This window comes from Typopeltis vanoorti, chromosome 3 (genome assembly GCF_054136105.1).
Source record: "Typopeltis vanoorti isolate ZY-2024b chromosome 3, IOZ_Tvanoo_1.0, whole genome shotgun sequence".
Classification (NCBI taxonomy): domain Eukaryota; kingdom Metazoa; phylum Arthropoda; class Arachnida; order Uropygi; family Thelyphonidae; genus Typopeltis; species Typopeltis vanoorti.
In genome coordinates, this window is record NC_143551.1 from 39,046,414 (window position 1) to 39,061,569 (window position 15,156).

The 15,156-nt window shown below is 34.9% G+C and overlaps 1 protein-coding gene across 1 annotated transcript in view; it reads left to right on the forward strand.

Annotated features, from left to right (window-relative positions):
* Positions 1–15,156, forward strand: part of Atg18a (Autophagy-related 18a) — a 208,753-nt gene that overhangs the window by 28,365 nt on the left and 165,232 nt on the right. The window contains exons 3-4 of the mRNA XM_090415570.1: positions 2,459–2,625; positions 2,920–3,114. Of these exons, the coding sequence (XP_090271696.1) occupies positions 2,459–2,625; positions 2,920–3,114 (362 nt within the window). The remainder of the gene's footprint in view (positions 1–2,458; positions 2,626–2,919; positions 3,115–15,156) is intronic.

Here is a 15,156-nt window from a genome sequence, read left to right on the forward strand (position 1 = left end):
GGATCTAGAGAAGGATACTTTAAGTTACTTGGACAGAGAAAAGTACCAACTTTGAAGTATCAGATCAGTTGAATCTTGAAATGAGTCTGTGCAACATGGTTAAGAGAAAAACTTCAGATATTTTGGATTTGAACACATTTCAAGAAGAGGGAGAGAAAACTCCTTCATTCCTATTACTGCTGTATTCTGGAACAGCCTCTCTTCCCATGTGTTTTTCAAGAAATGCAATGCACAGTCCCTCAAATTCAATGTGAACAAGTTCCTCTCATCCCATACATGGTACGAATGTACTATAGGTTGACTAATCAACCTCTTGTGTATGGACCCAGCATAACAATCGAAAAACTCTTCCTGGAAGACAAGATGACAGGAGCTAGATCAAATTCCTGCTCTTATTGGAATAAAGTTGGAGGATGCATTTAGAATAACAGAAGACAGACAGATGTAAAAAACTAATACATCAGGTCAAAAGTCCTCAGTCACAGGGATATTGACTAAGTAGTAGGTATCATTTGTAAATTTGATTATTGTAGCGCTTTAATAAAGACTTACAAGGAATTAGAGTGGGGAAAACAATGTTTTCTGCAATTAGATGTAATCTGAGGGTTAGAAGAATTTTAATTAAAAATTTCTGCCAGGTGTACCAAAAAAAAAAAAAAAAAAAGAAGTTATGTGACTCTAATCTTTAAAGGTACCTGTGGCACGATTATAATAATAAATTACACGATAATCACAATAATTAACTTTAATGAAATGAAAGTATGGATATTTCGTGCAGAAACTACAGTACATCATCACTAAATATCTGTACATTCATTTCATTAAAATTAATTACTGTGGTTATCGTGTAATTTATTATTTAAGTTATGTTACTATTTTCAACACATTTTGCAAAAATGTATTGACAATAGTAATATTTTTCAGAACTCTCGTACATTTAGTTTAGTCTTTAATAATCTTTTTTATTTCTAATGCAACTCTTAGATTCACAAGTTAAAATTGGTTTGAACACGGCTGGAATAAGCATTGGTTTTATAAGTTCTCCATTTAGGATACAGTTGATGTTTTCAGTGTTTCTACCTTCTGGCTTTTTATTGCTGATTTTCATATCAGATTTATTACAGCTGTTATTCAATTTAGTTAGGGAATCCTGTAGACTTCTAGCAGATTTGTTTAGAAGTATACAGCATCATCTGTATAAAGTAAAGAGTTGAGTTGAATATCTCCAATTTTGATATTATGTGTAATGCCACTAAATTTCGTAATGTGATCCTAGGTGATGAATAACAGTGGAGATAATGTGCACCCTTGTTTCACATTACCATGAGATAAGTGTTTTTTTCTGACTGTGTTATGGAATGAAGTGCTATTCTTAAATAGCTGTAGCTGAAGAATGAGTTTGTTCAGCTTAGGAGGGACATGCAACAGTAAGTTACATTACTTGTGATAAGTCATGGTACTCCATAATTTTGATATTTTATACAGGATTTTTTGTAATTAAGTTTTATAATTTCATGTTTCCTTTATTGAATTGCCATTTTATTACAATTATTTTATGTGAAATTTTTATAATTACTCATACAAGGTGTGACAATTAAATTTTCAGAATGCTTGTTCTGTTGCATGTATGGAGAGCCAGGCAGTACCATATGACTGAATATTTGGACATGCTTGTGCTATTTCTTTGTTGTATCAAAAGATTGAGGACAATAGTTGACAATCTGGCAGCTTGTACTTGCATTTTTGTTAATTTTTAGCAGAAAAATGAATAAATGGAATTTAGAACAGCATATTAGCATGAGATTTTGTGCAAAGTTAGATGAAAGTGCAAATGTAACTCAAGGCTTGTAATGAATGGTTTATGGTGATCATGCCATGAAAGTATAGTGTGAAAAGCAGTGCTTACTCTCCTCATAAAGGCATAGTTCACTTCAAATTCATTAAACAAGGAAAAGCAGTGTGAACCAACCTTTTTGTATAAAAGTGCTGACTAGGTTAGTGCAGCTGTTCATAAGAAAAGACTTGAACTTTGGCTGAACATTCATCACGACAATGTCAATGTCTTTGCATATGATGCACTAGCTGTCTACAAGTTACTGGGTGAAAAAATCGATCCCAAAATTGGACTGTATTCACCAGACTTGTGCCCCCCCCCCCCGAGACTTTTGGCTACTCCCAAATGCCTTTTTTCTGGTATCAGATGTCATGTAGTGGTAGGAATAAATTGCATTCCAGAAGGTGAGTTCTAGAAATGTTTTGAACAATGGTAGCATCATCTAAGTGTATTGTTGCACAAGAGAATTACTTCAAAGGTTATAGTAGCCACTAGGCTATAGATAAAGCAAATATGGTTTTACATGTGCATTCTGGAAATTTGATATACTTCATATACTTATATTACAAATTTTATAAAAAATTTAATTATTCATATTTTTCATGATACTTTCTTGCTTAGCAGATAGTGAAGATATTTGCATTGTGGAGAGGCTATTTTCTTCTAGTCTGGTTGCAGTAGTTAGCCTTTCATCTCCTCGCAAACTGAAAGTTTGTCACTTTAAAAAGGGTACTGAAATATGCAATTATAGCTATTCTAATACTATTCTTGCTGTCAAGTTAAATCGTGCAGTAAGTACTTTAATATATTCATAATTTTTTGCTTAATTGTAAATATCCATAAAAGACATTTTTAGCATACAAATATCAGATAATCTTGATTCTGTTTTCAATATTCAAATGTTAACTTCCTTTTAAGATACATGCTATTTCTTCTTTGCTTTATTTTAAAATAAATGTCTCAAAATGTTAAGTTTTATGGATATAAAGTAATAATTATGATTGGGAAATCTTGTTTTATTGTATTTTTTTTTAAATGTTGCATAGTGTCAAATCTTATGGTGCTTTTTCTTTCTTTTAAAATAGAGATTGATAGTATGTTTAGAAGAGAGTTTATATATCCACAATATAAGAGACATGAAAGTGCTACATACAATAAGAGATACTCCTCCTAACCCCCATGGGTTATGTGCTCTGTCTATTAGTAATGATAACTGTTATCTAGCATATCCAGGAAGCAATATGATTGGAGAAGTTCAGATATTTGATGCATATAATCTTGTAAGTGATTCTTTTAAATGTTCCTGTTTTATTTTTCTTTATGTATTCAAATTCTATCTTCTCTTCACAGATAAATAAAATAAAAAGATATTTTGTTATGAGGGGGTGTGTGCTATATTAAAATGACATGTTACTACTTTTAACTCATGATATTCATATTCCAGAGAATGTACTGTAATTTAAAATGAATGAAAGGAATACAGACACAAGCATATATTTATCAGGGTGGAGACTATTCTTTCATAATACAAAGAAATAAATATTATACAGAAATGTGATTTACAAACAAAATTAAGTTACAATGTAATTTAAGAGTAATACTAAAAACTCTGAGTTCTTTCACTCATACCTGTTGTACTTGAAATCAGCAAGAATCTGATTTGCTATCAGTATGATAAACTAGGCCTGACAAAATTTCATTATTTTTTGACACTTGCAATTAGAATTCTTTTTTGAAAGTCCAAGAAAAGGAAACTATCTTCTGTGTTTATATGTATGTATATATACCTAAAAGTGCATGAAACTAGTATATTAATATACTGAAAAATTTAATCTTTCTGACTTAAGCAAATATATTTTGAACAATAGGTTTCACTTAACAGTATTATTATTGTATGAGAATCTCCATGCAGTTTGAAGACTAATTTTGGAAGTCCCAGATTATCAAACTGTAACTATTGTAGTTATCCTTGAACACATTCACCAACAAAGTACTTGCAACAGACTCTGGCAACCAATTTCATTCATTCACTGGTCTCAAAGCAAAAATTATAGTCCTGAGGCCGTATAACCACAATCTTATTCAATTTCCAGGGATGATACTTTGTTCTGTTCTCCTCCCCTTGTGAAGTGCTTAATTTCCTCTGTATCAGTCCTATAAAATTCTTCCAGTAAATTAAACATTTCTATCATATTTCCTTTTTTCTGCTAATCAACCAACTTTTGCAACTCAGAAACCCTGTCTTTCATCATGGAGAGCAGACTTTTCACCGTTTTGGTCACTTGTCTATAGATACTCCACCACTCTCAGCCTAAGAAAGTATGGGTCAGCCTTCAGACTTGTACACAGTGTTGTGTCCCTATCTACAATTATCAAACTTTCTTTTATCCTTTCAAGTGAATCTCTATTATATCTTTATTCAAAAACTTAACTATGCACGAGATATTACAAAATTCAAATATTTATACACTTCTCCCCTTAGTGTCCCTAATATTTATATTATACTGTGCCTTTCAGGACATTTATTTTAGGATATATAATTCGAAAACAAGGAGCAATTACAATAATGTATCTGATATTGAAACTATTAAACAGTCGTGACCCTTAATCTCGTAATTTAACAGATTAATTTCCCACGTGATTAGGTTCATACTTTTTTTCAAGTGGTGCATTAGGCAGCAATTTCAGACAACTGTATTATTAATGAACAAAGGTTTATTTAAGATCCCAAACATGGTACAATTCAATTTCTATTATATAAAACACAATTCAATACTAAGAATAAAATTACAAATTTACACAAGCAAAATACAAGTATTAGGGCAAAATCCTATGTGGGAATTTGCGATCATGCTGTCATAACAGACTTTATACATATAAATATAATCAACCAACTTATAATACACATATAATCCTGGAACAAATTAACACTTTACTTAACTTTATACTAGTCAGAATGCTCTATATTGCTATAATACCATGGACATTAATGTTTAAATTCAGTTTACCTTATCTAACTTACAAAACAACATAGGTTAAACTATCCTTGCGCTATGCCCATACATACATTTGACCTTTAAGACGCTAATATGAAATACCATGCGCATACATAAATCTCTAGCACATGAATGCTTATCAAATAATATAAACTATTTTACTCTCATTCTACTCTGATTTGTACTAAAATCCTACTATATCTTCGACTGTCCAGTAACCAACAATGATTGCAATTATATGCGATTCCAATCGATACAAGATTTTACAGTACCTTTCTAGAACGAACCCTGGTTTTCACGATCTATACCTTTCGTGCTTGAATAAAGAACACACACTATGGAACTCATCACGTGGGCACGGATTTCTGTATGGCTTTTCTTTCCCTCGATACGAGTACTGGATGATGAGATATATAGACATTTTTTTTCTTCTTGTAACTATACGGCATTCCTCGTCTCTTGCTATAGGAATATGGAATTGAATTCCCGCACACTTTGTTTCCTTCTTGTGTCGGACGGAGATAACATCTATGCCGTCACTCAGGAAAACCGCGTGTTACCTATACGAAGATTTCGTGAAGAACTCTCAGGGAAAAAAGCCCTGGGGGTTTCTAACCCTTTTATCTGCATGGCTCCTATCGGCACCTTCTTCACTTTCTCCCCCCCCCCCCCCTACTGGAGTCGATTTCATTCACCAATTAAAATCATGTTTTTTCTGCCCAAAACATGCTACGGTCCCTTGCACGCGACTCTCACGTGACGACGTCTCACTTCGGGAGTTGACCTTGAGCGATCGTCATTTGTTTTAAGCTAGCCTCTATGCTAAATTAATCTCCTTTTTGGAATTTGCTTGAATATTTTAATCTACTTTTTTCAAGTGTTAAACTAGCCTCTCACATACAAATTCTTATCTCTAATCTTCTTTGTCTTACTTAACCTATTTTTTCCATATCCCTTCTTTTTTTTGTAATAAGAATCCCTTTTTTATTATTTAGTTAACACGTTCGCTGCCACGCTACTTCGGCATAGCCTGTTCCCGTACGCCGAGCAATTTCACTTCTTCAAGGTCAGTACGGTAAGCGTCATACAAGTATACTCGTAGTTGGCTTGTGCAGAGCATATACCATCTATGAGAATACACAGTTTTGATGCTAGCTCCACAAGCCAGGCATTTTCACTTCTTCAAGGTCAGTACAGTAATCTCGTTGCTGGCAGTAAGCATCATATGAGTATACTCGTAGCTGGCTTGTGTGGCAGGTTTACCAACTACGAGTATACTCGTAGTTGGTAAACCTGCCACAATTTCTGCTATAATTAATTTTCTTCGATGAAAGCATATTTTCTGTCTTTAAATATCTTGTATTAGCTACTTACATAGGATTTTATATTTTTATTTTCTTGTTACACCATGATAACTGAAATTTTTACATTCTTTGTTATCAGGGTGTAACAACAGTAATCCAGATGTGACTTTATCTTTATAGCTTTGTAAAACAAAATGATAACTTCTGATATCTCTGCTTGTGCCTTTCTGTAACCAAGTAATCCTATGAGCTATCTTGTCCTCTTTTGCAGTATACCTCCAAATCCTTCATCAGTTTCTTAGAGTTCCATTATTAGTACAGAGTTTGTCATCTTTTCATCCCAAAATGCATAGCTTCACTCTTTTCCCGATTGTCATTTGATCAACTATCAGCCTATTTAAATCATTCTACTTGCTCTCTATATCACCATAATTAATATTGTACTGCCCAATTTTGCATCATCAGCAAATTTTCCTTCATATTATTTCCTATATTATTGATGTGTAAGTTAAATAAGTGGCTAATGCACAGAGCTAAGTTACCTGCCTTCTGGATTCTACCTCCATGTACTACTCCATAATATCAACAGCCACCTTCTTATCCATATTACCAGCTTCATATCTGTCTTCATTTGCTCTTGTATAAATGTCTCGTGTGATGTTTAAAGTTTATTTATTTATTTATTTTTTCATTTGGTTATAAATTAAATTAAAGATGCCAAGAAATTATATTCTTGTTTAATCCCTTATCCAAGTATTAGCAAACAAAGTTAGCACGTGAAGTATCTTCATGACTAGGCTGTATATAGAGGTTAGTGATTTCACATTAATTGCCTTATTATTAGGATATTACACCTTTTCTCTACTTGTACACTTGGTCATCGATTTACGACCGACTTCTGTTCTGGCTGACAGGTCATAAGTCGATCTGCTCGTATGTCGGCCATATGTTTATTAACAGTATTCTTCATCATCATCATCAAATTCCTGCCATGTACCCTCAAGGGGTGTACAGGATATGACAGTACTACATGAAAAAATTACATCATTACTAACTTCCTATCTACAATTTTCCTCCAAATCAGTCTGTTACTTGTCAAGACTCCAACATTATCAGATCTTATATTTCTATCGTCTAAGGCACTTTGTACCGTATCAATCCACCTATATCTTGGTCTTCCTCTGGGTCGTTTTCCTGCCAACCTGGCAGAGAACACTTGTTTTGCTAATCTTTCCTCTCCCATTCTATTTAAGTGACCATACAACCTGAGATTAGCTCTGCTAATGCATTCCTGGATGCTGACAATGTCAAATTCTTTCCTAATATCCTCATTTTTAATATGATATTCCCATTGATGCCATCTGTTCACGCCTCTAATCTTTCTCAGGACTCTCATACATCTGCGGTCTCTAGTCTTTGGTCAAGTGTTTTACTTCTGACCCAGCGCTCAGATCCATAAGTTAAAACTGGTTTGAACACTGTCTTGTATACAGCTAATTTAGTGTTCCGAATAATTTCTCTCTTATTCCATATGAATTTATTCAATTGACTTCCCACCATACCAGCTTTGCTGATTCTGTTGTCTATTTCTATATTTAATTTACCATCTTCGGTAAAAATTGTGCCTAAGTAGCTGAAATGTTTTACTTGTTCCACAGGTTCTCCATTCACAACACAGTTGACATTTTCAATGATTCTGCCTATTTTCATTGTCTTTGTCTTTTTATTGCTGACCTTCATACCATATCTATTACAACAGCTATTCAATTTAGTCAGAGAATCTTGCAGACTTGTAGCGGATTTATTTAGAAGTATAACATCATCCGCATAAAGCAAAGAGCTGACATTAACATCTCCAATTTTGATATCAGGTTTAATACCACTTTCCTTCATAATGTGATCCATATAGATAATGAATAACAGAGGGGATAATGTACATCCTTGTCTCACACCAGATTTAACATTAAACCATCTTCCTGTACTTCCTTCAATTCTGCTGAATTGAAGGAAAATGAAACTTTCCTTCAATAACAAAAAAATGAAAAGGAAAATAACTGCTGACTTACAACTCAAATAAAGACTAAGTATTGCTTGATATAATGCCCCATTGACACCATATAACTACAGCGTATTGAATAGCTTCTCTCTTGGCACCTTGTCATATGCCTTTTCCAAATTCACAAAACTTAAATACAGATCTTTGTTATATTCCCATGCTTTCTCGACTATTTGTCGTAAAGTGAAGATCTGATCCTGACAGCCTCTATTTGGCCTGAATCCAGTTTGTTCTTCACCAAGCTATTCTTCCACATTCTTCTCAACCGTTTCTCAAGTATACTTACGTAGATCTTGCCAGGAATACTCAGTAGGGAAATACCTCTGTAATTCTCACATTCAGTTTTATTTCCCTTTTTATGTATGGGTACTATGAGAGCTCTACTCCAATCATCGGGAATTCGTCCCTCTGTCCAGGCTTTCTGAACTATGCAGTGCAGCCACTGTAAGACTTTTATACCACCATACTTCAGCATTTCTGGTCGAATATCATCTACTCCTGCTGCCTTTCCACATTTCAAGCCTTTGATGGCTTTTTCTACTTCAAGTATGGATATGTATTCCTGACTGCATGCCTGGTCAGTGTTTTTTATAACTGTGCTGTCATCACTGCTTGTTTCATTTAGCAGTTTTTCAAAGTAATTACTCCATACTTCAAGGATATCTTTTTCTCCTGTTTTCATGTCACCTTTATCATCTCTAACTCCTTTTATAGCACTCTTTCCTCCATTCCTAAGCTTCTTCAACAACCTCCAGAATATTTTGCCACCTTCTTGATATTTATTTTCTATATTCTTGCCAAAGTCCTCCCATGACTTTTGTTTAGCTAGTTTTATACACTGTTTAGCTTTCTTACATTTGTCTCTGTATTCTGTAAGAGTAAAAGCTGACTTATTTGCCAGGAACTTTTGATATGCTTTCTTCTTTTCCTTCACTGCCTCTTTAACTTCCTGTGTCCACCAGGGAGTTCTGATTTTTTTATCTTTGCACACAGCCTCGCCACATGCCTCTCTGGCAGAATCATTCAATGTTTTCTTCAGAGTTTGCCACTGAATCTCCAAGGTTTGATTCCTGTTCTCAAACTCTTTCATTTTCTTTTCAATAATCTTTCTGTATTTTAGTCTACAGTTAACATCTGAGAGCTGCTCAACTTTTATTCGCTTTAAAACTTTCTTACATGTTATTCTTTTCAATATGAAATTCAATTTTATCCTGCTCAAGACTAAATAGTGATCACTTCCAATTTCAAATCCTCTGTACAATCTGGTGTCCTGCACCAGGGAGAAAACATCACTATCAACAATAACATAGTCAATGAGACTTTCTTATTCCTAGCCTCTTCTCTCCATGTGAATTTGTGCACATTTTTATGTTGGAACATGGTGTTAGTAATAACCAGTCCATGTCCTGAGCAGAAATCCAACAGATATTTGCCATTATTAATAGCTTTGCTCTTTTCTCCAAATTTTCCCAAAATATTTTTGTATGTCTCACAATCATTTCCTACTCTGCTATTTAGATCCCCAACAAGGACCAACTTTTCCTTTTTCATTGTGTCAGTTGCTTTTTCTAGAGCATCAAAAAATTCCTCCACTTCTACCTTAGTAGAACCTTCTGTGGGACCATATCACAAATAAGTCTCATTGTCCAGTTCCCCATTCTCATATTTGCCCACATTACTCTACTTGAGACTGACTGCCATTCAAGAAGATTAGCCTCGTATTTTGTGTTGAATACTATGGCTACTCCTTCTTTTCCTTGATTGTCATTGCCTGAATGTAACATTTTGTATTTATTGCTCAGAAAGATCTCACCAGTTTTGGTCTTTTTTTTTGTTTCAGTCACCCCTATTATGTCGATCTGGTACTTATCTAATTCCTCAGCTAGCTCCATTTCTTTGCCATTCAGGCTTCTTACATTGATAGTAGCGATCTTTAACTCTGGTGATGTTGAGTTGGGGTTTGTTTTCAGATTTGTTCCAGTAGCTGACTTTTCGCTGTTCGCCCTGGTTCCCTGGCGAAAACAACGGGGGGCCTTTTTTAACTGTGCGACGCACCAGCCGGCGTGAAATTTTGTCATGGTGTACCATCATTTTTTATTTTGGTTTAACCAATAAGAATACAATTTGGTCGGCTAAATCCCAAATTGCCAGCCCATCCTCGTTCGTTCAGTATCAAAGTAGATACCCAACAGGGTGCACCACGAGAAGGTGAGGATTGGACATTAGGTCAGAAGCCCTGGTCGGTTCTCCGCATTCCTTTAAAGGCTATGTGGAGGTCTCCTCTCAGTTATACAGCTTTGACCCTTAAGCACCCCAACAGTATTCTTTAACCTTTATAATTTATTTTTATAATCTTTTAAATTTATAATTATGTATATTGTACATATGTGAAAAATAATACTGTACATACTGTACTGTAAACACAAAAATACAATCTAAAATTAATGTAAAAATTAATACAAATGAAATTTACAAAATCAATTTTTAATCTTTGCTTGTGCTGGGTTGTGGATCGTCAGGGTCATGTTCTTGGGTTTAGGTAGGAGATGTTCTCTTGATGAGAAACATGCTGAGCTTTATTTGAACAGTTTATTTCTTTTTTTCTTCATATATCTCACGATAACAATGCACAGCATCTTAAATGATACGTTCAATCTTTGTGAATCGTTCGACATTAGGGTCCATTACTTCAAAAACTGGCTAGAACTTTATTTAGTTGCGAAAAAGAATCTGATAAACTCTTTGCAGTGAATTTCTTTTCTGGCTCCTCTTCTTCTTTCTCTTCTTCCTCTCTTGCTTTTTTCTTCTGACACTCTCTGTTCGTCCAATTCAATCAACTCTTCATCTGAAAGTTCTTTTATTTCACAATCTAGCAACTCCTCTACATCTTCTATTTCACATTCTAATTTAAGATTTTTTGTAAGTTTAACTATTTTTTCTGTAAACACTTCCAGTTCCTCTCCTTTTTGAAATCCTTCAAATGGATTCGCATAACATTTTAGACACTTTTCCAAATTCCCGGCATACAATTCTTTGTTACACATTCCCATGCGGTAGAAATATTATCGATACACTGAAGAATGTTGTACTGCTTCCAAAAGTCTCACAAATATAAATCAGCATCAGAATCTATCGCTTCGATGGCTTATGCGAATATCGTTCTGAGGTAGTGAGCCTTGAATGCTGAAATAGCACCCTGATCCATGGGTTGAATGAGAGCGGTTGTGTTAGATGGCATAAAAACCACTCTAACATCATGTTGAAGGTCGTCCAGATGAGGAGGGTGGCCAGGGGCATTGTCCATAATCAATGGAATCTTGAAAGGGATACCTCTCTCTCTCTGCACAATATTCACGAGCCTGGGGAATAAAGCAATTCTTGAACCAGTCTTCGAACAGTGCTTGAGTCATCCAAGCTTTAGGGTTTGAATGGTAGTAAACAGGCAGTGTGTGCTTTTTGATGTGCTTAAATGCACGAGGGTTTTCTGAATGATAAATGAGAAAAGGCTTCAGCTTTTTCTCATTTATCAGTTATCTCATTCCCAACAAAGTCAACTGATCCTTAAAAGCTTTGAATCCTGGCATCCTTTTTGCTTCTTGGTGTATGTACGTACGATTAGGCATGCGTTTCCATTGCAAGCCGGTTTCATCTACGTTAAATAAATATTTGTTCCAGTAGATAACCTTCTTTGATTAAAGAGTCGAAACTATCAACAAATTTTTGGGCTTCATCTTCATCTGCACTTCCTGCTTCTCCTGTGACACATACATTATGCAAAGAAAATCTTTATTTAAAATGCTTAAACCATCCAGTACTAGCCTGAAAATCTTCTGCGTAATCGTCTCCGGCACATGATTTTAAATTCTGAAACAGACTTCTAGGCTTCGCTTGCACTATGCAATGGCTCATGGGTGAATTTTTCTGTATTAAATCTTCCATCCACATAAACAACAATTTCTCCATTTCATGGATGGTCCCTATCATTGTTTGGTTAAAATTGTAGACTTCATAGGTGCAGAACCTTTCACAGCTTCTTGAATTCTTTCTTTGTCCTTAAGTATCGTCGATACCATGGAATGTGATAACTTCAAGTCACATGCTATTGTATTCACTTTCTTTCTGCCTTCATACTTCTGGATAACTTTCATTTTACACTCTAAATCAATAGTTTTCCTTGACTTCTTAGCTCGCATATTTGTAGATGAAGGCATTTTCCTTTTACTAGACATTTTATGGGTAGTATTTCAGTAGAATTTTAATTAATACACCACACGCAACAGGTGCTTGAAAGTGAAGTTATGTGAGAGATAGTTATCATATGCGGGTTATCGTATCCCATAGTTATTGTATGTGCAGCTGCCTGATTTATTATTAATTTATTCATTAATTTATTATTTATTTATTTTTGTTGTCGTAAGTCGACGACCAGGTGTATATGGAAAATCTATGACTTCTGCATTATTTCAACCTTAGTATCTCTTCTGGGTCTGGCTCCCACTGACTAGACCTCAATAAAGAGCGAAACTGATTTGGGTAGTGGTCCTTCCCTAATGCAAAAGCATTATACACACCCAAAAAAGGATGTATGCTTTGCTTTATGGGATACTTAGGCAATTAATGTGAAGTTAATAGCCTCTATATACAAGTAGCCTAGTCATGAAGATACTTCATGTGCAAACTTTGTTTACACTTGGATAAAGGATTGAATACATGCCAAGAAAATATAATTTCTTGGCATGTAATTTTCTGCAAAAATGCCTATGCAAAATCCAACAGGATTGTCATGTAATCATTCCCTCTATCCCACTCAACTACTATTTAAAAAAAAAAGAAAAAGAAAAGTAAATTATTGAGGCATGATCCACCTTTCACAGAGCATGCTGTTCCTCATAGAATATCATAATTTTATCCATTTTTTCTTGAAATTTGTCTTTAACCATCTTTCTCCAGTACCTTTTGCCACTACTTCTTAGATATGATTGGCTCTTAATTCGCTAAACATTAGTTTGATCATCCTTGACAAAAACAAAAATAATTAAATTCTCAGGACTGCTAACTTGAGAAGATGCTACATATACCGTATTTTTCAAACGATAAGACGCACCCCAAATGTATGAGACAATTTTTTGAAAAAATATATTATTATATAAAAATATTTGCAAACCTTAAATTTCATTTATTATCACCATAACTTGTACCACCAGCATTCAGTTCGTCTTCACTGATCTCATTACTGTCACTTTTCATATTATTGTCTGGACTATTGTTATCACTCTCTGCGAAAACTAAGTAATCTTCAGTACATCCATTGCGTTACTTATGTCGCATTTTTTAAAAGACTTAATAATCTTCCCATCCATTCAAAACAGCATACGCCCATCCACTAACTACTATTGATGCCGGTAAAGTTTTTGTATGTAAATTGGGGATTCCCACATGCAGCAAGACACGTGTTTGACTCGCATCAAAATCGTGGGAATCCAAGACTTACCTGGTATCACCTACCTTCGGACCATAAGACGCACCCCAATTCTAAGTCGATTTCTCTACGTAAAAAGCTGTGCCTTATGGTCCAAAAAATATGGTAATTTCCCACCTCCAAATTCACCTCTTAAATCTAAACGTGCATATCTAAGTGTCTGTTCTTGGGCTTTATTAATCATCAATCCAAAGTAAACACTTATTGGAAATTGTAGCCGTTTGAATGCAAATGGATAGTCTGAAGGAATGAAGACAATTTCTCTGATACCAGGACCTGTAAACATCACAGCTTCTATCATATTAGGTTTCAATGATTTTAGTTGAAGCCTTTCAAGTAAAATGGAGTTAGTCGATCTCTGGCACTAGCAAGCGGGTTTTTCGTCCCATAAACTCAAGAAAATCGACCGTAGAATGCACATTATTTCAGACATTAAATACGAGTGTTAGGGACCACAAGATGGCGGCACTTGTTGAGCCGCCTCTCTTCACTGCATGCCACTTAATTAGTGATAGCCTTGGACCAGCTATCGCTGATTGGGTACCAGTGGAGATTGAACCGCTCACTCAGTCTCCAAAAAAAGTTAGATAGGGCTAAAAACGGTCTCTCCTACTCTCTATATACGGGGAATAAAAGGCATTAGCTGATTTTTTTAATTTTTTTTTTTATTTACTTGAAGCCTAGTTCCATTGCAAAGATTTGGGGGATGCAGATATCAGAGCAACATAATAGGAACACCTATTTTCAATTTAATTTCATGACCAGGCAATCCAGGTGGATTAAGCGAATTTAAAAATTCCATGGGGAAAATGCATCTACATCCACAGGAGTATACTTATTTGTAAACACTAACAGATCCATTAACCCTATTAAGAACCAACTTGTTCATTATTGACACGACGTAATTTCGATGTGCAAGGATAGCTCTCCCTGAACCAAGAAAGTGACTCTTCTGTTATGTTCTCAATAGGTGGGTAGACACTGCATAACAGTTTGTCTGCAGTTCGGACAACTTTCCCAATATTTAGGTGTGTTAAAATAATTTTCCCATCTCTTTGCTGTACTTCACCATTGGCAATTTTTTAACAATTTTGAGAAGGAATGTGTTCGTCTCCATGTAGGTGAACACGCATATTGATTTTGAAAGAGAACTTCTTTATGGCATGCCATAGTGACGAGTTCTTAAGGCAGGCAATCACCGTCCACCCTGGTTCTGTGGGATATGATGGACAGTTTGTTGAAATCACTCACAAATAAAACAGTTATTCCACCCATTCTTTGATCGCTGATCTGATAACCCCTCAGTGTCCTATTGACCACTTCAACAGACGTTTTATGGAACATTGTACATTCATCCCAATCAAAGAAACCTTTTGTAATAATTTTGACAAATTAATTTGTTTGGATATATTGTACATAGTGTCATTAGTCACATTTGTAAGTGGTAGAATGAGCAGTTCTACTATCTTGCAATAGAGTAGCTGCTA